A 25,017-nucleotide genomic window follows, 5' to 3' on the forward strand; every position below is an offset into this window, starting at 1 on the left:
GATGGATGGATGGTCTTGGACAAGTAAAACTAGCTTCAGGAGCTTCACTCGCGTGGTGAGTTTTTAGAGTTAGAAAGACCCCCCAAAGGCCTTATGATAGCCAAAAAAAACAGGTCATACCAGCGTCCTCGCTGAACGTAAACGTGGCGTTCCCAAGAGAAACCGTGGAAGCGTCATTGGGTCCGTCAATGACCACCTTGGCCACGGTCACGTCTCCCATGCGGGCGTTATCCGAGGCGTCCGACAGCACCAGCTGGAACTCCTCGGACAGCTCGTACTCGCTGTCGTCTATCAACCTGACGTCGCAGGTGGACATGCTGACGCCGGGCCCCAAGACCACGCGGTTATCCGGGCTCATCCCGCGGCTCTTGTAGTCGGAGCCCGACTCCAAAGCCAGGGGGCTGCTGCCCTGAGCCGACTTGGCCACCGTGTAGCAGAGAGCCCACACGGTGCTGGACGTGTCGCCTGGACAGAGGAAGTCCGCTTGGTGTTAGGGGTCCGAGGTCCTTATGTCGCACGGGTAAAAGTGCGCTACCTTTTCTCTCGATGGGCACCTGGATGACGCCGGTGCTCTCGTTGACGTGATAAATCTTCTGGTCGAACTGCAGCTTGGGTTCGTCCTCCGTGTCGTTGATGTTGACCACGGCACGCGTGTTCCCGCCCAGCAGCGCGTACACGGGCATGCTGAGCTCCACCTGGAAGCTCTCCATGCCCTCGAAAACCTTGTCGTCGTTGATGACGATGGTGCACACCTTGACGTCCTCGCGCTCGTCAAACTGGACCTGAGATTGGAAAAAGAAAACACAGTTACATCCTATAAACTAGAATATGCAACTTTGGAGAAATGGTGTGTGTACCGAGTCATCTGAGGTACCTGTCCTGCATATTCCACCTTTGAACGTACCTGTCCTGCATATTCCACCTTTGAACGTACCTGTCCTGCATATTCCACCTTTGAACGTACCTGTCCTGCATATTCCACCTTTGAACGTACCTGTCCTGCGTATTCCACCTTTGAACGTACCTGTCCTGCGTATTCCTCCTTTGAACGTACCTGTCCTGCATATTCCACCTTTGAACGTACCTGTCCTGCGTATTCCACGTAGTCCTGCTGGCCAGTGCTGCTGCTGGAGGTGGCGCTGCCTTGCTCAGTGCGACACAGCACGATGGCGTACTGGTTGAGGTTCCCTGTCCGCTTCACCGTCACCGCCACTGTGCCCGCCTCCTCCGTCACGTTGTAGCTGTCAGCAAAAAGTCAACAGGAAATCAACAGGAAGTCAGCAGAAAGTCAACAAAAGGTAAAAAAAAGTCAACAGGAAGTCAACGGGAAGTCAATAGGGAGTCAGCATGATGTCAACAGGAAGTTAACAAGAAAGAAGGAAGTCAACAGAAAGTCAGCAGGAAGTCAGCAGGAAGTTAAGCAGTAAGTCAGCAGGAAGTCAACGGGAAGTCAGAAGGAAGTCAATAGGGAGTCAGCATGATGTCGACAGGAAGGTAACAAGAAAGAAGGAAGTCAACAGAAAGTCAGCAGGAGGTCAGCAGGAAGTCAAAAGGAAGTCAGCAAGAAGTTAAGCAGTAAGTCAGCAGGAAGTCAACAGGAAGTCAAGGGGAAGTCAATAGGGAGTCAGCATGATGTCAACAGGAAGTTAACAAGAAAGAAGGAAGTCAACAGAAAGTCAGCAGGAGGTCAGCAGGAAGTCAACAGGAAGTCAGCAAGAAGTTAAGCAGTAAGTCAGCAGGAAGTCAACAGGACGTCAACGGGAAGTCAGAAGGAAGTCAATAGGGAGTCAGCATGATGTCAACAGGAAGGTAACAAGAAAGAAGGAAGTCAACAGAAATTCAGCAGGAGGTCAGCAGGAAGTCAAAAGGAAGTCAGCAAGAAGTTAAGCAGTAAGACAGCAGGAAGTCAACAGGAAGTCAACGGGAAGTCAGAAGGAAGTCAATAGGGAGTCAGCATGATGTCAACAGGAAGTTAACAAGAAAGAAGGAAGTCAACAGAAAGTCAGCAGGAGGTCAGGAGGAAGTCAACAGGAAGTCAGCAGGAAGTTAACAGGAAGTCAAGCAGTAACTCAGCAAGAAGTCAACAGAAGGTCAAAAAAGTCAACAGGAAGTCAACGGGAAGTCAGAAGGAAGTCAATAGGGAGTCAGCATGATGTCAACAGGAAGTTAACAAGAAAGAAGGAAGTCAACAGAAAGTCAGCAGGAGGTCAGAAGGAAGTCAACTGGAAGTCAGCAGGAAGTCAACAGGAAGTCAAGCAGTAAGTCAGCAGGAAGTTAGCAGAAAGTCAGCAGGAAGTCAACAGAAGGTCAAAAAAGTCAACAGGAAGTCAACGGGAAATCAGAAGGAAGTCATTAGGGAGTCAGCATGATGTCAACAGGAAGTTAACAAGAAAGAAGGAAGTCAACAGGAAGTCAGCAGGAAGTCAACAGAAAGTCAAAAAAGTCAACAGGAAGTCAACAGGAAGTCAAAAGGAAGTCAATATGATGTCAACAGGAAGTAAACAAGAAAGAAGGAAGTCAACAGAAAGTTGGCAGGAGGTCAGGAGGAAGTCAGCAGGAAGTCAACGGGAAGTCAGAAAGAAGTCAATAGGGAGTCAGCATGATGTCAACAGGAAGTTAAGAGGAAGTCAACAGAAGGTCGAAAAAAAGTAAACGGGAAGTCAGAAAGAGGGAGTTAGCATGTCAACAGGAAGTTAACAAGAATGAAGGAAGTCAACAGGAAGTCAGTAGGAGGTCAGGAGGAAGTCAACAGAAGGTCGAAAAAAGTCAACAGGAAGTCAACGGGAAGTCAATAGGGAGTCAGCATGATGTCGACAGGAAGGTAACAAGAAAGAAGGAAGTCAACAGAAAGTCAGCAGGAGGTCAGCAGGAAGTCAAAAGGAAGTCAGCAAGAAGTTAAGCAGTAAGTCAGCAGGAAGTCAACAGGAAGTCAACGGGAAGTCAGAAGGAAGTCAATAGGGAGTCAGCATGATGTCAACAGGAAGGTAACAAGAAAGAAGGAAGTCAACAGAAATTCAGCAGGAGGTCAGCAGGAAGTCAGCAAGAAGTTAAGCAGTAAGTCAGCAGGAAGTCAACAGGAAGTCAACGGGAAGTCAGAAGGAAGTCAATAGGGAGTCAGCATGATGTCAACAGGAAGTTAACAAGAAAGAAGGAAGTCAACAGAAAGTCAGCAGGAGGTCAGGAGGAAGTCAACAGGAAGTCAGCAGGAAGTTAACAGGAAGTCAGCAAGAAGTCAACAGGAAGTCAACGGGAAGTCAGAAGGAAGTCAATAGGGAGTCAGCATGATGTCAACAGGAAGTTAACAAGAAAGAAGGAAATCAACAGAAAGTCAGCAGGAGGTCAGGAGGAAGTCGAAAGGAAGTCAGCAGGAAGTTAACAGGAAGTCAAGCAGTAACTCAGCAGGAAGTCAACAGAAGGTCAAAAAAGTCAACAGGAAGTCAACGGGAAGTCAGAAGGAAGTCAATAGGGAGTCAGCATGATGTCAACAGGAAGTTAACAAGAAAGAAGGAAGTCAACAGAAAGTCAGCAGGAGGTCAGAAGGAAGTCAACTGGCAGTCAGCAGGAAGTCAACAGGAAGTCAAGCAGTAAGTCAGCAGGAAGTCAACAGGAAGTCAAGCAGTAAGTCAGCAGGAAGTTAGCAGGAAGTCAACAGAAAGTCAGCAGGAAGTCAACAGAAGGTAAAAAAAGTCAACAGGAAGTCAACGGGAAATCTGTAGGAAGTCAATAGGGAGTCAGCATGATGTCAACAGGAAGTTAACAAGAAAGAAGGAAGTCAACAGGAAGTCAGCAGGAGGTCAGGAGGAAGTCAGCAGGAAGTCAACGGGAAGTCAGAAAGAAGTCAATAGGGAGTCAGCATGATGTCAACAGGAAGTTAAGAGGAAGTCAACAGAAGGTTGAAAAAAAGTAAACGGGAAGTCAGAAAGAGGGAGTTAGCATGTCAACAGGAAGTTAACAAGAATGAAGGAAGTCAACAGAAAGTCAGTAGGAGGTCAGGAGGAAGTCAACAGAAGGTCGAAAAAAGTCAACAGGAAGTCAACGGGAAGTCAGAAGGAAGTCAATAGGGAGTCAGCATGATGTCAACAGGAAATTAATAAGAAAGAAGGAAGTCAACAGAAAGTCAGCAGGAGGTCAGCAGGAAGTCAGCAGGAAGTCAACAGAAGGTCGAAAAAAAGTCAGCAGGAAGTCAGCAGGAAGTCATTAGGAAGTCAACAGAAAGTTAGCAGGAAGTCATTAGGAAGTCAACAAAAAGTTAGCAGGAAGTCAAGCAGTAAGTCAGCAGGAGGTCAGGAGGAGGTCAGCAGGAAGTCAACAGAAGGTCGAAAAAAGTCAACAGGAAGTCATTAGGAAGTCATTAGGAAGTCATTAGGAAGTCAACAGAAAGTTAGCAGGAAACCAACAGGAAGTGAGCAGGAAGTCATTAGGAAGTCAACAAAAAGTAAAGAGGAAGTCATCAGTATGTCAGTAGGAAGTCAACAGGAGAGCAGGAAGTCAACAGGAAGTGATCATTTTCCATGAGAAAGGAACCTTTGGTGCAGGAAGCTGATGAGGGACCACTGGACGTGGAAGACATTATCTCTGACCACGTTGGGCTTGCTGTCCTTCACCAGGAACTTGAAGGTGTCCATGGTCTCCTGGACGCTGTCCTCGTGGACAACGTAGCGGATCAGGCCCAGGTTGATGTCAGCTGCAAGGTGCGGAGGTTACTGTCTCTTTAAGAGTCACACGTCACACCACAACAAAGATGGAGAAGGTCACCTTGGGAGAATGTGCTGATGGCTTGACCTTTGCTCTCCAGGAAGCCATGTTTGGGCTGGCTGGTGACCTCGTACACCAGCTGCTCGTCATCCGTGTCAGGGTCCATGGTCAGCAGCTCCTTCTTGGTGATCAGGTTGCTGGCCTGGGACACCATCATGTTTCTTACTCCAAACATCTCCATCACCTTTCTACCACACACTATTTCCACGGCCACTCCATAAGGTTTCTACCACAGCTTGACCCCGACACGGACTATTTCCACAGCCACTCCATAAGGTTTCTACCCCAGACTATTTCCACGGCCACTCCATAAGGTTTCTACCCCAGCTTGACCCCGACACAGACTATTTCCAGGGGCACTCCATAAGGTTTCTACCCCAGACTATTTCCACGGCCACTCCATAAGGTTTCTACCACAGCTTGACCCCGACACGGACTATTTCCACAGCCACTCCATAAGGTTTCTACCCCAGACTATTTCCACGGCCACTCCATAAGGTTTCTACCCCAGCTTGACCCCGACACAGACTATTTCCAGGGGCACTCCATAAGGTTTCTACCCCAGACTATTTCCACGGCCACTCCATAAGGTTTCTACCACAGCTTGACCCCGACACAGACTATTTCCACGGCCACTCCATAAGGTTTCTACCCCAGCTTGACCCCGACACAGACTATTTCCAGGGGCACTCCATAAGGTTTCTACCCCAGACTATTTCCACGGCCACTCCATAAGGTTTCTACCCCAGACTATTTCCACGGCCACTCCATAAGGTTTCTACCCCAGCTTGACCCCGACACAGACTATTTCCAGGGGGACTCCATAAGGTTTCTACCCCAGCTTGACCCCGACACAGACTATTTCCAGGGGCACTCCATAAGGTTTCTACCCCAGACTATTTCCACGGCCACTCCATAAGGTTTCTACCACAGCTTGACCCCGACACAGACTATTTCCACGGCCACTCCATAAGGTTTCTACCCCAGGTTGACCCCAACACAGACTATTTCCACGGCCACTCCATAAGGTTTCTACCCCAGCTTGACCCCGACACAGACTATTTCCAGAGGCACTCCATAAGGTTTCTACCCCAGACTATTTCCACGGCCACTCCATAAGGTTTCTACCCCAGACTATTTCCACAGCCACTCCATAAGGTTTCTACCACAGCTTGACCCCGACACAGACTATTTCCACGGCCACTCCATAAGGTTTCTACCCCAGGTTGACCCCAACACAGACTATTTCCAGGGGCACTCCATAAGGTTTCTACCACAACTTGACCCCGACACAGACTATTTCCAGGGGCACTCCATAAGGTTTCTACCCCAGACTATTTCCACGGCCACTCCATAAGGTTTCTACCCCAGACTATTTCCACGGCCACTCCATAAGGTTTCTACCCCAGGTTGACCCCAACACAGACTATTTCCAGGGGCACTCCATAAGGTTTCTACCACAGCTTGACCCCGACACAGACTATTTCCACGGCCACTCCATAAGGTTTCTACCCCAGGTTGACCCCAACACAGACTATTTCCACGGCCACTCCATAAGGTTTCTACCCCAGCTTGACCCCGACACAGACTATTTCCAGGGGCACTCCATAAGGTTTCTACCCCAGACTATTTCCACGGCCACTCCATAAGGTTTCTACCCCAGACTATTTCCACGGCCACTCCATAAGGTTTCTACCCCAGCTTGACCCCAACACAGACTATTTCCAGGGGCACTCCATAAGGTTTCTACCACAGCTTGACCCCGACACAGACTATTTCCACGGCCACTCCATAAGGTTTCTACCCCAGACTATTTCCACAGCCATTCCATAAGGTTTCTACCCCAGCTTGACCGCAACACAGACTATTTCCAGGGGCACTCCATAAGGTTTCTACCACAGCTTGACCCCGACACAGACTATTTCCACGGCCACTACATAAGGTTTCTACCCCAGACTATTTCCATGGCCACTCCATAAGGTTTCTACCCCAGCTTGACCCCAACACAGACTATTTCCACGGCCACTCCATAAGGTTTCTACCCCAGCTTGACCCCGACACAGACTATTTCCACGGCCACTCCATAAGGTTTCTACCCCAGACTATTTCCACGGCCACTCCATAAGGTTTCTACCACAGCTTGACCCCGACACAGACTATTTCCAGGGGCACTCCATAAGGTTTCTACCACAGCTTGACCCCGACACAGACTATTTCCACGGCCACTCCATGAGGTTTCTACCCCAGACTATTTCCACGGCCACTCCATAAGGTTTCTACCCCAGACTATTTCCACGGCCACTCCATAAGGTTTCTACCCCAGCTTGACCCCAACACAGACTATTTCCAGGGGCACTCCATAAGGTTTCTACCCCAGCTTGACCCCGACACAGACTATTTCCACGGCCACTCCATAAGGTTTCTACCCCAGACTATTTCCACGGCCACTCCATAAGGTTTCTACCCCAGCTTGACCCCAACACAGACTATTTCCACGGCCACTCCATAAGGTTTCTACCCCAGGTTGACCCCAACACAGACTATTTCCAGGGGCACTCCATAAGGTTTCTACCACAGCTTGACCCCGACACAGACTATTTCCAGGGGCACTCCATAAGGTTTCTACCCCAGACTATTTCCACGGCCACTCCATAAGGTTTCTACCCCAGCTTGACCCCGACACGGACTATTTCCACAGCCACTCCATAAGGTTTCTACCCCAGACTATTTCCACGGCCACTCCATAAGGTTTCTACCCCAGCTTGACCCCGACACAGACTATTTCCAGGGGCACTCCATAAGGTTTCTACCACAGCTTGACCCCGACACGGACTATTTCCACAGCCACTCCATAAGGTTTCTACCCCAGACTATTTCCACGGCCACTCCATAAGGTTTCTACCCCAGCTTGACCCCGACACAGACTATTTCCAGGGGCACTCCATAAGGTTTCTACCCCAGACTATTTCCACGGCCACTCCATAAGGTTTCTACCCCAGCTTGACCCCGACACAGACTATTTCCACGCCCACTCCATAAGGTTTCTACCCCAGGTTGACCCCAACACAGACTATTTCCAGGGGCACTCCATAAGGTTTCTACCCCAGACTATTTCCACGGCCACTCCATAAGGTTTCTACCCCAGACTATTTCCACGGCCACTCCATAAGGTTTCTACCCCAGGTTGACCCCAACACAGACTATTTCCAGGGGCACTCCATAAGGTTTCTACCACAGCTTGACCCCGACACAGACTATTTCCAGGGGCACTCCATAAGGTTTCTACCCCAGACTATTTCCAGGGGCACTCCATAAGGTTTCTACCCCAGACTATTTCCACGGCCAATCCATAAGGTTTCTACCCCAGCTTGACCCCAACACAGACTATTTCCAGGGGCACTCCATAAGGTTTCTACCCCAGACTATTTCCATGGCCACTCCATAAGGTTTCTACCCCAGCTTGACCCCAACACAGACTATTTCCAGGGGCACTCCATAAGGTTTCTACCACAGCTTGATCCCGACACAGACTATTTCCACGGCCACTCCATAAGGTTTCTACCCCAGCTTGACCCCGACACAGACTATTACCAGGGGCACTCCATAAGGTTTGTACCCCAGCCTGCCAGACCATGCACCTTGTTGTCCAGGTAGTCCAGCCACTGCAGGCCCAGGTTGGTGACGATACGAGGAGTCCCGTCATCCACGGGGAGAATGTCGATCTTGAACTTCTGGGGGGCGGCGGTCACGATCTGGAGAAGAAGAACTGGTCAACTTTGGAGTTTTTGTCTGCGCTTCAAAAGTTGACTGAAGGCAACTGGAAGTTTCTTGTTGGAAAAGTGCACCTTCCTACAGTGACTCTGCTGGCCGTGGTCCGTCCTGCATAACACTTGGTCCTTCACCAAAGTGTCCAACTCAAGGCTTGGTGGGGCCGCATCTGACTTGTCATATCAGTTCAAGTGGCCTGCTACACCATTTAATGTGACTTGCCACAACATTTAATGTGGCATACCACACCATTTAATCTGGCCTGCCACACCATTTAATATGGCATACCACATCATTTAATGTGGCATACCACGCCATTGAACATGACATACCACACCATTTAATATGGCCTGCCATACCATTTAATATGGCATATCACACCATTTAATATGACATTTAATGTGGCATACCACACCATTTAACATGGCATACCACACCATTTAATTTGGCATACCACACCATTTTAAGTGGCATACCACACCATTTAAAGTGGCCTGCCACGCCATTAAAGTTAAATTGAAATGTAATATGGCATACTATGCCATTTAATGTGGCCTGCCATGCCATTTAATGTGGCATATCAATCCATCTGATATGGTCTGCCATTCCATTTAACATGGCATACCACACCATTTAATGTGTAATACCACACCATTTAACGTGGCATACCACACCATTTAATCTGGCCTGCCACACCATTTAAAATGGCATACCACATCATTTAACGTGGCATACCACGCCATTTAACATGACATACCACACCATTTAATGTGGCATACCACGCCATTTAACATGGCATACCACACCATTTAAAATGACCTACCACACCTTTGAACGTGACATACCACACCATTTAATATGGCCTCCCATACCATTTAATATGGCATATCACACCATTTAAATTGGCCTGCCATACCATTTAGTATGGCATACCACACCATTTAATTTGGCACACCACACCATTTTAAGTGGCATACCACACCATTTAAATTGGCCTGCCACGCCATTAAAGTTAAATTAAAATTTAATATGGCATACTACGCCATTTAAAGTGGCCTGCCATGCCATTTAATGTGGCATATCAATCCATCTGTTATGGTCTGCCATTCCATTTAACATGGCATACCACACCATTTAATGTGTAATACCACACCATTTAACGTGGCATACCACACCATTTAATCTGGCCTGCCACACCATTTAATATGGCATACCACATCATTTAATGTGGCATACCACGCCATTTAACATGACATACCACGCCATTTAAAGTGGCATACCACACCATTTAACATGGCATATCACACCATTTAAAATGACCTACCACACCTTTGAACGTGACATACCACACCATTTAATATGGCTTGCCATACCATTTAATATGGCATATCACACCATTTAAAATGGCCTGCCATACCATTTAGTATGGCATACCACACCATTTAATTTGGCATACCACACCATTTTAAGTGGCATACCACACCACTTAAAGTGGCCTGCCACGCCATTAAAGTTAAATTGAAATTTAACATGGCATACTACGCCATTTAATGTGGCCTGCCATGCCATTTAATGTGGCATATCAATCCATCTGTTATGGTCTGCCATTCCATTTAATATGGCATACCACACCATTTAATGTGTAATACCACACCATTTAATTTGGCATACCACGCCTTTTAATGTGGCCTGCCATACCACTTAACGTGGCATATCATCCATCTGATCTGGTCTGCCATACCATTTAACATTGCATGCCACACCATTTAACGTGGCATACCCCACCATTTAATGTGACATACCACGCAATTAATTGTGGCCTGCCATGCCATTTATTGTGGCATATCACACCATTTAAAGTGGCCTTTTATACCATTTAATGTGGCCTGCAAGACCATTTATTGTGGCATACCACACCATTTAACATGGCATACCAAAACCATTTATCGCGGCATACCACACAATTTAATGTAGCATACCACGCCATTTAAAGTGATCAGCCACGGCATTTAATATGACATACCGCATAATTTAAAGTGGCCTGCTACACCATTTATCGGGGCATACCAAGCTATGTAACTAACCTGCAACGCCATTTAACATGCCTTACCATGCCATTTAATGTGGCATACCACGCCATTTAATGTGGCATACCACGCTGTTTATTGTGGGATATCACGCCATTTAAAGTGGCCTGCAATGCCATTTAAAGTGGCACATCATGCCATTTAATGTGGTCTGCCAAACCATTTAAAGTGGCATTCCACATTAAATGGTTTGATATGCCAATTTAAATGATGTGGTATGCGAGGATAAATGGTTTGGCAGGCCACTTTAAATGGTGTGGTATGCCAGTATTTTGAGTGTTCCAGCGGGTGAAAAGAGGGGAGGAGTCAAGCAGGTTCCTCACCTCCTTGCCACCATCGTCCACCATGAAGAGCAGGTTGGTGCCGTCAGCCACCGTGAAGCTGAAGCGGTCCTTCAGGGAGTTGGATCCATCGTGGTTGTAGCTGACCCGGTTCTGGTAGACGTCGTCCATACTGAAGCTGCTGGTCTGCCGGTAGTGCTGACCGTTGTTGGTGCGCTCGATGGTGCCGTGCCGAGGAGGCTGCACCACACTGAACATGATGGACTCTGCCTGAAACACCACACTGAACATGATGGACTCCGCCTGAAACACCACACTGAACATGATGGACTCTGCCTGAAACACCACACTGAACATGATGGACTCTGCCTGAAACACCACACTGAACATGATGGACTCTGCCTGAAACACCACACTGAACATGATGGACTCTGCCTGAAACACCACACTGAACATGATGGACTCTGCCTGAAACACCACACTGAACATGATGGACTCTGCCTGAAACACCACACTGAACATGATGGACTCCGCCTGAAACACCACCCTGAACATGATGGACTCTGCCTGAAACACCACACTGAACATGATGGACTCTGCCTGAAACACCACCCTGAACATGATGGACTCTGCCTGAAACACCACCCTGAACATGATGGACTCTGCCTGAAACACCACACTGAACATGATGGACTCTGCCTGAAACACCACACTGAACATGATGGACTCTGCCTGAAACACCACACTGAACATGATGGACTCCACACCTGAAACACCACCCTGAACATGATGGACTCTGCCTGAAACACCACACTGAACATGATGGACTCTGCCTGAAACACCACACTGAACATGATGGACTCTGCCTGAAACACCACACTGAACATGATGGACTCCGCCTGAAACACCACACTGAACATGATGGACTCCGCCTGAAACACCACACTGAACATGATGGACTCTGCCTGAAACACCACACTGAACATGATGGACTCTGCCTGAAACACCACACTGAACATGATGGACTCCGCCTGAAACACCACACTGAACATGATGGACTCCACACCTGAAACACCACACTGAACATGATGGACTCCACCTGAAACACCACCCTGAACATGATGGACTCTGCCTGAAACACCACCCTGAACATGATGGACTCTGCCTGAAACACCACACTGAACATGATGGTCTCCGCCTGAAACACCACACTGAACATGATGGACTCCACACCTGAAACACCACACTGAACATGATGGACTCCACACCTGAAACACCACACTGAACATGATGGACTCCACCTGAAACACCACGCTGAACATGATGGACTCTGCCTGAAACACCACACTGAACATGATGGACTCTGCCTGAAACACCACACTGAACATGATGGACTCTGCCTGAAACACCACACTGAACATGATGGACTCTGCCTGAAACACCACACTGAACATGATGGACTCCACACCTGAAACACCACCCTGAACATGATGGACTCTGCCTGAAACACCACACTGAACATGATGGACTCTGCCTGAAACACCACACTGAACATGATGGACTCTGCCTGAAACACCACACTGAACATGATGGACTCTGCCTGAAACACCACACTGAACATGATGGACTCTGCCTGAAACACCACACTGAACATGATGGACTCTGCCTGAAACACCACACTGAACATGATGGACTCTGCCTGAAACACCACACTCTTGCTGCTAACATCCACCAACTAACAAAATATAACAAACCTCAAAAATGTGCTAAAACAAAAAATAAAGCTAACCTAGCATGCTAACAGATAGCATCCATAACAAAATAATTGCCACTGTGGAGTACACCTGCTAAATTAGCGAGGAGAGAAGCTATCATGCTAAAATGCTACTGTAGCATGTGTCAAACACCAAACTGTATAACTCTGCAATTTTCCCCCCCCAAATACTAGCATGCTAACGTTAGCATACATCAAGTACCAAAATATGACACTGGTGTTTATCGATAAAAGTTGATTAAAAAACAGCTAGCCTACTGGTGCTAGCATGCTAACTGGTAGCATTTGACAAAATATTTGAGGCTGAAGATTATACTTGCAAAATAAGCTAATACAGAAGCTAGCATGCTAACGTGAGCATACATCAAGTACCAAAGTATGACACTGGTGTGGACCTATAAAATCTGAAGAAGAAAAAAATGCTAGCTTACAGGCATTAACATGCTAACAGATAGCATTCATAACCAAAAAATTGACATTGAGGCGTACACCTGCTAAATTAGCTAGACTAACTGTAGCATAAGTCAAGTACCAACGTGTATTACTCTGCAATTATTTGTTAAAATTGCCAGCATGCTAACGTTAAGAAACACCAAGTACCAAAATATGACAATAGTGTAAACCTAAAAAAATTGCTAAAAAAAAAAAAAAGACTAGCCTACTGGTGTTAGCATGCTAACAGATCGCATCCGTAACAAAATAATTGCCACTGCGATGTACACCTGTTAAATTGGCGAGAAGAGAAGCTATTATGTTAATGTAGCATGCTAAAATGCTACTGTGGCATGTGTCAAATACCAAAATGTATAACTCTGCAATTTTTTTTTCCCAAATGCTAACATGCTAGAATACATAACTGCAATGAAACCTGAATTTTTTTATTTATTTTTTTAAATACTAGCAAGCTAATGTTAGCACACATCAAGTAACAAAATATGACATTAGCGTGTACCTATAAAATTTGTTGAAAAATAAAAAAGCTAGCCTACTAGTGTTAGCATGTTATCATTAGCATGCTAACTTTTTTTTTAGCTAATTTTACAGCCGAACATCTAAGTGTCCTATAACTTTGTACGTGACACCTGCTAACTATTAGAATGTAATCATTAGCATGCTACCTTTTTTTTTAGCTAGCCTACTAGCGTTAGCATGCTAATAGGTAGCTTTTGTAAAAAAACATTTGACATGGAGGTGTACACCTGCTAAAATAGCTAGAAGAGAAGCTATCATGCCAATGTTAACGTGCTAAAATACATAACTCTGCAATGAAACCTGAATTTCTTTATTATTATTTTTAAATACTAGCATGCTAACATTAGCACACATCAAGTAACAAAATATGACATTAGCGTATACTTCTAAAATTTGCACACAAAAAAAAGCTAGCCTACTAGCTTTAGCATGTTATCATTAGCATGCTAACTTTTTTTTTTTTAGCTAATTTTACAGCTGAACACCTAAGTGTCCTATAACTTTGTACTTGACACATGCTAACTGTTAGACTTAGAGATAGACAAACTTTAATAATCCACAAGGGAAATTGTAATGTAATGTAATGTAATCATTAGCATGCTACCTTTTTTTTTAGCTAGCTTATTAGCATTAGCATGCTAACAGGTAGCTTTTGTAAAAGAACATTTGACACGGAGGTGTACACCTGCTAAATTTGCAAAAAAAAGAAAGAAAAAGAAGCTACCATGCCAATGTTAACATGCTAAAATACATAACTGCAATGAAACCTGGATTTTTAAATATTTTTAAAAAATACTAGCATGCTAACGTTAGCACACATCAAGTAACAAAATATGACACTTGCGTATACCTATAAAGTTTGCTAAAAAAAAAAGAAAAGCTAACCTACTAGCGTTAGCATGTTATCATTAGCATGCTAACTTTTTTTTTTAGCTAATTTTACAGCCGAACACCTAAGTGTCCTATAACTTTGTACTTTACACATGCTAACTCTTGGAATGTAATCATTAACATGCTACCTTTTTTTTTTTAGCTAGCCTAATAGCGTTAGCATGCTAACAGGTAGCTTTTGTAGAAAACATTCGACACGGAGGTGTACACATGCTAAATTTGCAAAAAAAAAAAAAAAAAAAAGAAGCTATCATGCTAATGTTAACATGCTAAAATACATAACTGCAATGAAACCTGGATTTTTTAAATATTTTTAAAAAATACTAGCATGCTAACGTTAGCACACATCAAGTAACAAAATATGACACTTGCGTATACCTATAAAGTTTGCTAAAAAAAAAAAAAAAGCTAACCTACTAGCGTTAGCATGTTATCATTAGCATGCTAACTTTTTTTTTTAGCTAATTTTACAGCCGGACACCTAAGTGTCCTATAACTTTGTACTTGACACATGCTAACTCTTGGAACGTAATCATTAGCATGCTACCTTTTTTTTTTTTTTTTTTAGCTAGCCTACTAGCGTTAGCATGCTAACAGGTAGCTTTTGTAAAAAAAACATTTGACACGGAGGTGTACACCTGCTAAATTTGCAAAAAAAAAAAAAAAAAAAAGAAGCTATCATGCTAATGTTAACATGCTAAAATACATAACTGCAATGAAACCTGAATTTTAAAATATTTTTTAAAATGACTAGCATGCAAACATTACAAAATATGACACTTGCGTGTACCTATAAAATTTCCTAAAAAAAAAAAAAAAAGCTAGCCTACTAGCGTTAGCATGTTATCATTAGCATGTTAACTTTTTTTTAGCTAATTTTACAGCCGGACACCTAAGTGTCCTATAACTTTGTACTTGACACATGCTAACTCTTGGAATGTAATCATTAGCATGCTACTTTTTTTTTTTTTTTTTAGCTAGCCTACTAGCGTTAGCATGCTAACAGGTAGCTTTTGTAGAAAACATTTGACACGGAGGTGTACACATGCTAAATTTGCAAAAAAAAAAAAAAAAAAAGAAGCTATCATGCTAATGTTAACATGCTAAAATACATAACTGCAATGAAACCTGAATTTTTAATATTTTTTAAAATGACTAGCATGCAAACGTTAGCACACATCAAGTAACAAAATATGACACTTGCGTATACCTATAAAGTTTGCTAAAAAAAAAAAAAGCTAACCTACTAGCGTTAGCATGTTATCATTAGCATGTTAACTTTTTTTTAGCTAATTTTACAGCCGGACACCTAAGTGTCCTATAACTTTGTACTTTACACATGCTAACTCTTGGAATGTAATCATTAACATGCTACCTTTTTTTTTTTAGCTAGCCTAATAGCGTTAGCATGCTAACAGGTAGCTTTTGTAGAAAACATTCGACATGGAGGTGTACACCTGCTAAATTTGCAAAAAAAAAAAAAAAAAAAGAAGCTATCATGCTAATGTTAACATGCTAAAATACATAACTGCAATGAAACCTCAATTTTTAAATATTCTTTAAAATGACTAGCATGCAAACGTTAGCACACATCAAGTAACAAAATATTACACTTGCGTGTACCTATAAAATTTGCTAAAAAAAAAAAAAAAAGCTAGCCTACTAGCGTTAGCATGTTATCATTAGCATGCTAACTTTTTTTTAGCTAATTTTACAGCCGAACACCTAAGTGTCCTATAACTTTGTACTTGACACATGCTAACTCTTGGAATGTAATCATGAGCATGCTACCTTTTTTTTTTTTTTTTTAGCTAGCCTACTAGCGTTAGCATGCTAACAGGTAGCTTTTGTAAGAAAAAACATTTGACACGGAGGTGTACACCTGCTAAATTTGCAACAAAACAAAAAAAAGATGCTAATATTACAACGCTAACGTCTGTGCAGCAGGCCATTAAAGAAATAGCTAAGGGTCGCACTTTGGACAGCTTGAGTGACAGGAAAATGTACAGTAGCTGTACACTGACTGCTCTAAGAGATACCTGTGTGCTGTACACTGACTACTCTAAGGGATACCTGGGTGTCTGCATCAGTGGCCTTCATCTCAAACTCAGTGATGGTCTTCCTGACTCCTTCCTGCACTCTCATGCCAGGAACATGCAGCAGAGGCAGGGAGTCGTCTACTGGCCTGATGCTGATGTAGAAGGTCTGGGCCACCTGCAAATATCATTCATTATTATTATTATTGTTATTGATTATTATTATTATTGTTATTGATTGTAGTTGACCTCGTTGGTGCCGTCTGACACGCTGAAGGAGAAGTGGTCATCATGTTTCTCCTCCTGGCTGCTGTGGACGTACTGAATGCTGCGTGACACCAAGTCTGACTGCCTGAACGTGTCGATCCTGCTGCCTACAACACAATATATGACTTTATTAACACAATATATTACTTTATTAACACAATATATTACTTTATTAACTCAATATATTACTTTATTAACACAATATATTACTTTATTAACACCATATATTACTTTATTAACTCAATATATTACTTTATTAACACAATATATTACTTTATTAACACCATATATTACTTTATTAACACAATATATGACTTTATTAACACAATATATTACTTTATTAACTCAATATATTACTTTATTAACACAATATATTACTTTATTAACACCATATATTACTTTATTAACACAATATATTACTTTATTAACACAATATTACTTATTATCCAAACACACAATGTTACTTTACTTTACTGCTGCCTGAAACACAAAATTATTATTTATTAATGCGCCTAAAACACAATATTATTTATTATACAAACACACAATATTATTTTATTCAAAGACAAAACATGCTAACTATGCACACATGCTAAAATTAGCATGCTAACTTTTTTTTAGCTAATTTTACAGCCGTACACCTCAGTGTCCTATATCAATCAATCAATCAATCAATCTTTATTTATATAGCCCTAAATCACAAGTGTCTCAAAGGGCTGCACAAGCCACAACGACATCCTCGGTACAAAGCCCACATACGGGCAAGGAAAAACTCACCCCAGTGGGACGTCGATGTGAATGACTATGAGAAACCTTGGAGAGGACTATAACTTTGTACTTGACACATGCTAACTGTTAGCATGTTGTCATTAGCATGCTACCTTTTTTTTTTTTTTTTTTAGCTAATTTTACAGCCGTACACCTAAGTGTCCTATAACTTTGTACTTGACACATGCTAACTGTTAGCATGTTATCATTAGCATGCTACCTTTTTTTTAAAGAAAATTTTACAGTCGTACACCTCAGTGTCCTATAACTTTGTACTTGACACATGCTAACTGTTAGCATAATATCATTCGCATGCTAACTTTTTAAAGCTAATTTTACAGCCGTACACCTCAGTGTCCTATAAGTTTGAACGTGACACATGCTAACTGTTAGCATGTTGTCATTAGCATGCTACTTTTTTTTTTTTTTTAGCAAATTTTACAGTCGTACACCTAAGTGTCCTATAACTTTGTACTTGACACATGCTTACTGTTAGCATAATATCATTAGCATGCTAACTTTTTTTTAGCTAATTTTACAGCCGTACACCTCAGTGTCCTATAACTTTGTACGTGACACATGTTAGCTGTTAGCATGTTATCATTAGCATGCTACCTTTTTTTTTTTTTTGCAAATTTTACAGTCGTACACCTAAGTGTCTGACAACTTTGTACGTGACACATGCTAACTGTTAACATAATATCATTCGCATGCTAACATTTTAAAGCTAATTTTACAGCCGTACACCTCAGTGTCCTAAAACTTTGTACTTGACACATGCTAACTGTTAGCATGTTATCATTAGCATGCTACCTTTTTTTTTTTAGCAAATTTTACAGCCGTACACCTAAGTGTCCTATAACTTTATACTTGACACATGCTAACTGTTAGCATAACATCATTAGCATGCTAACTTTTTTTTAGCTAATTTTACAGCCGTACACCTCGGTGTCCTATAACTTTATACTTGACACATGCTAACTGTTAGCATGATATCATTAGCATGCTAACTTTTTTTAGCTAATTTTACAGCCGTATACCTCAGTGTCCTATAACTTTGTACGTGACACATGCTAACTGTTAGCATGTTATCATTAGCATGCTACCTTTTTTTTTTATAGCAAATTTTACAGTCGTACACACAAGTGTCCTATAATTTTATACTTGACACATGCTAACTGTTAGCACAATATCATTAGCATGCTACCTTTTTTAGCTAATTTTACAGCCGTACACCTCAGTGTCCTATAACTTTGTACGTGACACATGCTAACTGTTAGCATAATATCATTAGCATGCTAACTTATTTTTTAGCTAATTTTACAGCCGTACACCTAAGTGTCCTATAACTTTGTACTTGACACATGCTAACTGTTAGCATAATATCATAAGCATGCTACCTTTTTTAGCTAATTTTACAGCCGTACACCTCAGTGTCCTATAACTTTGTACTTGACACATGCTAACTGTTAGCATGTTGTCATTAGCATGCTACCTTTTTTTTTTAGCAAATTTTACAGTCGCACACCTAAGTGTCCTATAACTTTATACTTGACACATGCTTACTGTTAGCATAATATCATTAGCATGCTACCTTTTTTAGCTAATTTTACAGCCGTACACCTCAGTGTCCTATAAATTTGTACGTGACACATGCTAACTGTTAGCATAATATCATTAGCATGCTAACTTTTTTTTTAGCTAATTTTACAGCCGTACACCTAAGTGTCCTATAACTTTGTACTTGACACATGCTAACTGTTAGCATAATATCATTAGCATGCTACCTTTTTTAGCTAATTTTACAGCCGTACACCTCAGTGTCCTATAACTTTGTACTTGACACGTGCTAACTGTTAGCATGTTGTCATTAGCATGTTACCTTTTTTTTTAGCTAATTTTACAGTCGCACACCTAAGTGTCCTATAACTTTATACTTGACACATGCTTACTGCTAGCATAACATCATTAGCATGCTAACTTTTTTTTAGCTAATTTTACAACCGTACACCACGGTGTCCTATAACTTTATACTTGACACATGCTAACTGTTAGCATGATATCATTAGCATGCTAACGTTTTTTTAGCTAATTTTACAGCCGTATACCTCAGTGTCCTATAACTTTGTACGTGACACATGCTAACTGTTAGCATGTTATCATTAGCATGCTACCTTTTTTTTTTTTAGCAAATTTTACAGCCGTACACCTAAGTGTCCTATAAGTTTGTACGTGACACATGCTAACTGTTAGCATGTTATCATTAGCATGCTACTTTTCTTTCTTTTTTTTAGCAAATTTTACAGTCGTACACACAAGTGTCCTATAATTTTATACTTGACACATGCTAACTGTTAGCATAATATCATTAGCATGATAACTTTTTTTTAGCTAATTTTACAGCCGTACACCTCAGTGTCCTATAACTTTGTACTTGACACATGCTAACTTATCATTAGCATGCTAACTTTTTTTAGCAAATTTTACAGCCGTACACCTTAGTGTCCTATAACTTTGTACTTGACACATGCTAACTGTTAGCATATTATCATTAGCATGCTACCTTTTTTTTTTTAGCTAATTTTACAGCCGTACACCTCGGTGTCCTATAACTTTGTACGTGACACATGCTAACTGTTAGCATGTTATCATTAGCATACTACATTTTTTTTAGCTAATTTTACAGTCCTACACCTCAGTGTCCTATAACTTTATACTTGACACATGCTAACTGTTAGCATGTTATCATTAGCATGCTAATTTTTTAAAGCTAATTTTACAGCTGTACACCTCAGTGTCCTATAACTTTGTACTTGACACATGCTAACTGTTAGCATGTTATCATTAGCATGCTACCTTTTTTTTTAGCAAATTTTACAGCCGTACACCTAAGTGTCCTATAACTTTATACTTGACACATGCTAACTGTTAGCATAATATCTGTAGCATGTTAACTTTTTTTTAGCTAATTTTACAGCCGTACACCTCAGTGTCCTATAACTTTGTACTTGACACATGCTAACTGTTAGCATGTTATCATTAGCATGCTACCTTATTTTATTTAGCAAATTTTACAGCCGTACACCTAAGTGTCCTATAACTTTATACTTGACACATGCTAACTGTTAGCATAATATCTGTAGCATGTTAACTTTTTTTTAGCTAATTTTACAGCCGTACACCTCAGTGTCCTATAACTTTGTACTTGACACATGCTAACTGTTAGCATGTTATCATTAGCATGCTACCTTTTTTTTTTAGCAAATTTTACAGCCGTACACCTAAGTGTCCTATAACTTTATACTTGACACATGCTAACTGTTAGCATAATATCTGTAGCATGTTAACTTTTTTTTAGCTAATTTTACAGCCGTACACCTCAGTGTCCTATAACTTTGTACTTGACACATGCTAACTGTTAGCATGTTATCATTAGCATGCTACCTTATTTTATTTAGCAAATTTTACAGCCGTACACCTAAGTGTCCTATAACTTTATACTTGACACATGCTAACTGTTAGCATAATATCTGTAGCATGTTAACTTTTTTTTAGCTAATTTTACAGCCGTACACCTCAGTGTCCTATAACTTTGTACTTGACACATGCTAACTGTTAGCATGTTATCATTAGCATGCTACCTTATTTTATTTAGCAAATTTTACAGCCGTACACCTAAGTGTCCTATAACTTTATACTTGACACATGCTAACTATTAGCATAATATCATTAGCTTGCTAACATTTTTTTAGCTAATTTTACAGCCGTATACCTCCAAGTCCTATAAGTTTGTACTTGACACATGCTAACTGTTAGTGTGCTAAAATGTTAAGCAGAAGATGATGGTGACATCAGATGTTTTTGCTGACATTGAGGACAAGAACTATGTATTTTGAAGAGCAGGACTAAGGTAGGGGACTCACCAGGACAAGAAGTCTATGTGTTTTGAAGAGCAGGACTAAGGTAGGGGATTCACCAGGACAAGAAGTCTATGTATTTTGAAGAACAGGACTAGACATTGAGGACAAGAACTCTATGTATTTTGAAGAGCAGGACTAAGGTAGGTGTCTCACCAGGACAAGAACTCTATGTATTTTGAAGAGCAGGACTAAGGTAGGGGTCTCACCAGGACTGGCGGCGTGCTCCAAGTGTCCCAGGCTGGTCTGTTTGCTGATGTGGAAGACTAACTCGCTGGGCTCGCTGTCCTGGTCGCTGGCAGACAACTGCATGGTGGTCAGCTTCTTCCAGGAGTTCTCATCCAGGACCAGACCTTTGTTGACCTCCACCCTCGGAGGCAGGCGGTCCTCTGAGGCCAGAAGAGGAATTAGCAACACTAGCTCCATGCTAACTTACATTGGATATCCCATACACATGCTACTCATTAGCATTAGCCACTTTACATGGCGATTTCAACCCCTGCACATTTGTCCATGTCCTCAAGATGGAGGACATGATGGAGGACAAGATGGAGGACATGATGGAAGACATGATGGAGGACAAGATGGAGGAAAAGATGGAGGACATGATGGAGGACAAGATGGAGGACAAGATGGAGGACAAGATGGAGGACATGATGGAGGACATGATGGAGAACAAGATAGAAGACATGATGGAGGACATGATGGAGGACAAGATAGAAGACATGATGGGGAACATGATGGAGGACAAGGTGGAGGACAAGGTGGAGGACAAAATAGAAGACATGATGGAGGACAAGATAGAAGACATGATGGAGGACATGATGGAGGACAAGATAGAAGACATGATGGAGGACATGATGGAGGACATGATGGAGGACAAGATAGAAGACATGATGGAGGACATGATGGAGGACAAGATAGAAGACATGATGGAGGACATGATGGAGGACATGATGGAGGACAAGATGGAGGAAAAGATGGAGGACATGATGGAGGACATGATGGAAGACATGATGGAGGACATGATGGAGGACATGATGGAGGACATGATGGAGGACAAGAAAGAAGACATGATGGAGGACAAGATGGAGGACAAGATGGAGGACATGATGGAGGACATAATGGAGAACAAGATAGAAGACATGATGGAGGACATGATGGAGGACAAGATAGAAGACATGATGGGGAACATGATGGAGGACAAGGTGGAGGACAAGATAGAAGACATGATGGAGGACATGATGGAGGACAAGGTGGAGGACAAAATAGAAGACATGATGGAGGACAAGATAGAAGACATGATGGAGGACATGATGGAGGACAAGATAGAAGACATGATGGAGGACAAGATGGAGGACAAGATGGAGGACATGATGGAGGACATGATGGAGGACAAGATGGAGGAAAAGATGGAGGACATGATGGAGGACATGATGGAAGACATGATGGAAGACATGATGGAGGACATGATGGAGGACATGATGGAGGACATGATGGAGGACAAGAAAGAAGACATGATTGAGGACAAGATGGAGGACAAGATAGAAGACATGATGGAGAACAAGATAGAAGACATGATGGAGGACATGATGGAGGACAAGATAGAAGACATGATGGAGGACATGATGGAGGACATGATGGAGGACATGATGGAGGACAAGGTGGAGGACAAAATAGAAGACATGATGGAGGACAAGATAGAAGACATGATGGAGGACAAGATAGAAGACATGATGGAGGACAAGGTGGAGGACAAAATAGAAGACATGATGGAGGACAAGATAGAAGACATGATGGAGGACAAGATAGAAGACATGATGGAGGACATGATGGAGGACAAGATAGAAGACATGATGGAGGACATGATGGAGGACAAGATAGAAGACATGATTGAGAACATGATGGAGGACATGATGGAGGACAAGATAGAAGACATGATGGAGGACATGGTGGAGGACAAGATAGAAAACATGATGGAGGACATGATGGAGGACATGATGGAGGACATGATGGAGGACAAGATAGAAGACATGATAGAGAACATGATGGAGGACATGATGGAGGACAAGATGGAGGACAAGATGGAGGACAAGATGGAAGACATGATGGAGGACAAGATAGAAGACATGATGGAGGACAAGATGGAGGACAAGATGGAGGACATGATGGAGGACATGATGGAGGACAAGATAGAAGACATGATAGAGAACATGATGGAGGACATGATGGAGGACAAGGTGAAGGACAACATGGAGGACATGATGGAGGACATGATGGAGGACAAGATGGAAGACTTGATGGAGGACAAGGTGGAGGACAAGATGGAGGACATGATGGAGGACAAGATGGAGGACATGAAACCTACCGAGGACACTGATGTAGAAGGACTGATCGATGAGTTTGTTGCCTTCAGGGTCCAGCAGGTTGAAGTTGAAGGACAGACTTCCTCCTTTCTCACCTTTGAGGTGACTGTACTGGACCTCACCTGACACACAACACATGAAGATCATGTTCATGTTGGACATCAACCTGAAGATCATGTCCATGTTGGACATCAACCTGAAGATCATGTCCATGTTGGACATCAACCTGAAGATCATGTCCATGTTGGACATCACCCTGAAGATCATGTCCATGTTGGACATCACCCTGAAGATCATGTCCATGTTGGACATCACCCTGAAGATCATGTCCATGTTGGACATCACCCTGAAGATCATGTCCATGTTGGACATCACCCTGAAGATCATGTCCATGTTGGACATCACCCTGAAGATCATGTCCATGTTGGACATCACCCTAAAGATAATGACTTGTCCACCGTGCAGGAGAAGTGGACCTCCACCATGGATGTCCACAGTTGGAGGTCCACCATGGATGTCCACAGTTGGAGATCCACCATGGATGACCACAGTTGGAGATCCACCATGGATGTCCACAGTTGGAGGTCCACCATGGATGTCCACAGTTGGAGATCCACCATGGCTGACCACAGTTGGAGATCCACCATGGATGACCACAGTTGGAGATCCACCATGGATGTCCACAGTTGGAGGTCCACCATAGATGTCCACAGTTGGAGATCCACCATGGATGACCACAGTTGGAGATCCACCATGGATGACCACAGTTGGAGATCCACCATGGATGTCCCAGTTGGAGATCCACCATGGATAACCACAGTTGGAGATCCACCATGGATGTCCACAGTTGGAGATCCACCATGGATGACCACAGTTGGAGATCCACCATGGATGTCCACAGTTGGAGGTCCACCATGGATGACCACAGTTGGAGATCCACCATGGATGACCACAGTTGGAGATCCACCATGGATGACCACAGTTGGAGATCCACCATGGAGGTCCACAGTTGGAGGTCCACCATGGATGACCACAGTAGGAGATCCACCATGGAGGTCCACAGTTGGAGGTCCACCATGGATGACCACAGTTGGAGATCCACCATGGATGACCACAGTTGGGGATCCACCATGGA

The 25,017-nt window shown here is 42.8% G+C and overlaps 1 protein-coding gene across 1 annotated transcript in view; it reads right to left on the reverse strand.

The window, feature by feature from the left end:
- fras1 (Fraser extracellular matrix complex subunit 1) overlaps positions 1-25,017 on the reverse strand; it is a 383,712-nt gene that overhangs the window by 21,875 nt on the left and 336,820 nt on the right. The window contains exons 45-55 of the mRNA XM_072912400.1: positions 23,885-24,004; positions 21,726-21,905; positions 16,814-16,938; positions 16,602-16,742; positions 10,934-11,161; positions 8,394-8,507; positions 4,756-4,897; positions 4,525-4,684; positions 1,085-1,241; positions 536-782; positions 121-465 (exon numbers count right to left, since the gene is read on the reverse strand). Of these exons, the coding sequence (XP_072768501.1) occupies positions 121-465; positions 536-782; positions 1,085-1,241; positions 4,525-4,684; positions 4,756-4,897; positions 8,394-8,507; positions 10,934-11,161; positions 16,602-16,742; positions 16,814-16,938; positions 21,726-21,905; positions 23,885-24,004 (1,959 nt within the window). The remainder of the gene's footprint in view (positions 1-120; positions 466-535; positions 783-1,084; positions 1,242-4,524; positions 4,685-4,755; positions 4,898-8,393; positions 8,508-10,933; positions 11,162-16,601; positions 16,743-16,813; positions 16,939-21,725; positions 21,906-23,884; positions 24,005-25,017) is intronic.

The sequence above is a fragment of the Nerophis lumbriciformis genome, linkage group LG03 (assembly GCF_033978685.3).
Source record: "Nerophis lumbriciformis linkage group LG03, RoL_Nlum_v2.1, whole genome shotgun sequence".
NCBI classification, from domain to species: Eukaryota; Metazoa; Chordata; class Actinopteri; order Syngnathiformes; family Syngnathidae; genus Nerophis; species Nerophis lumbriciformis.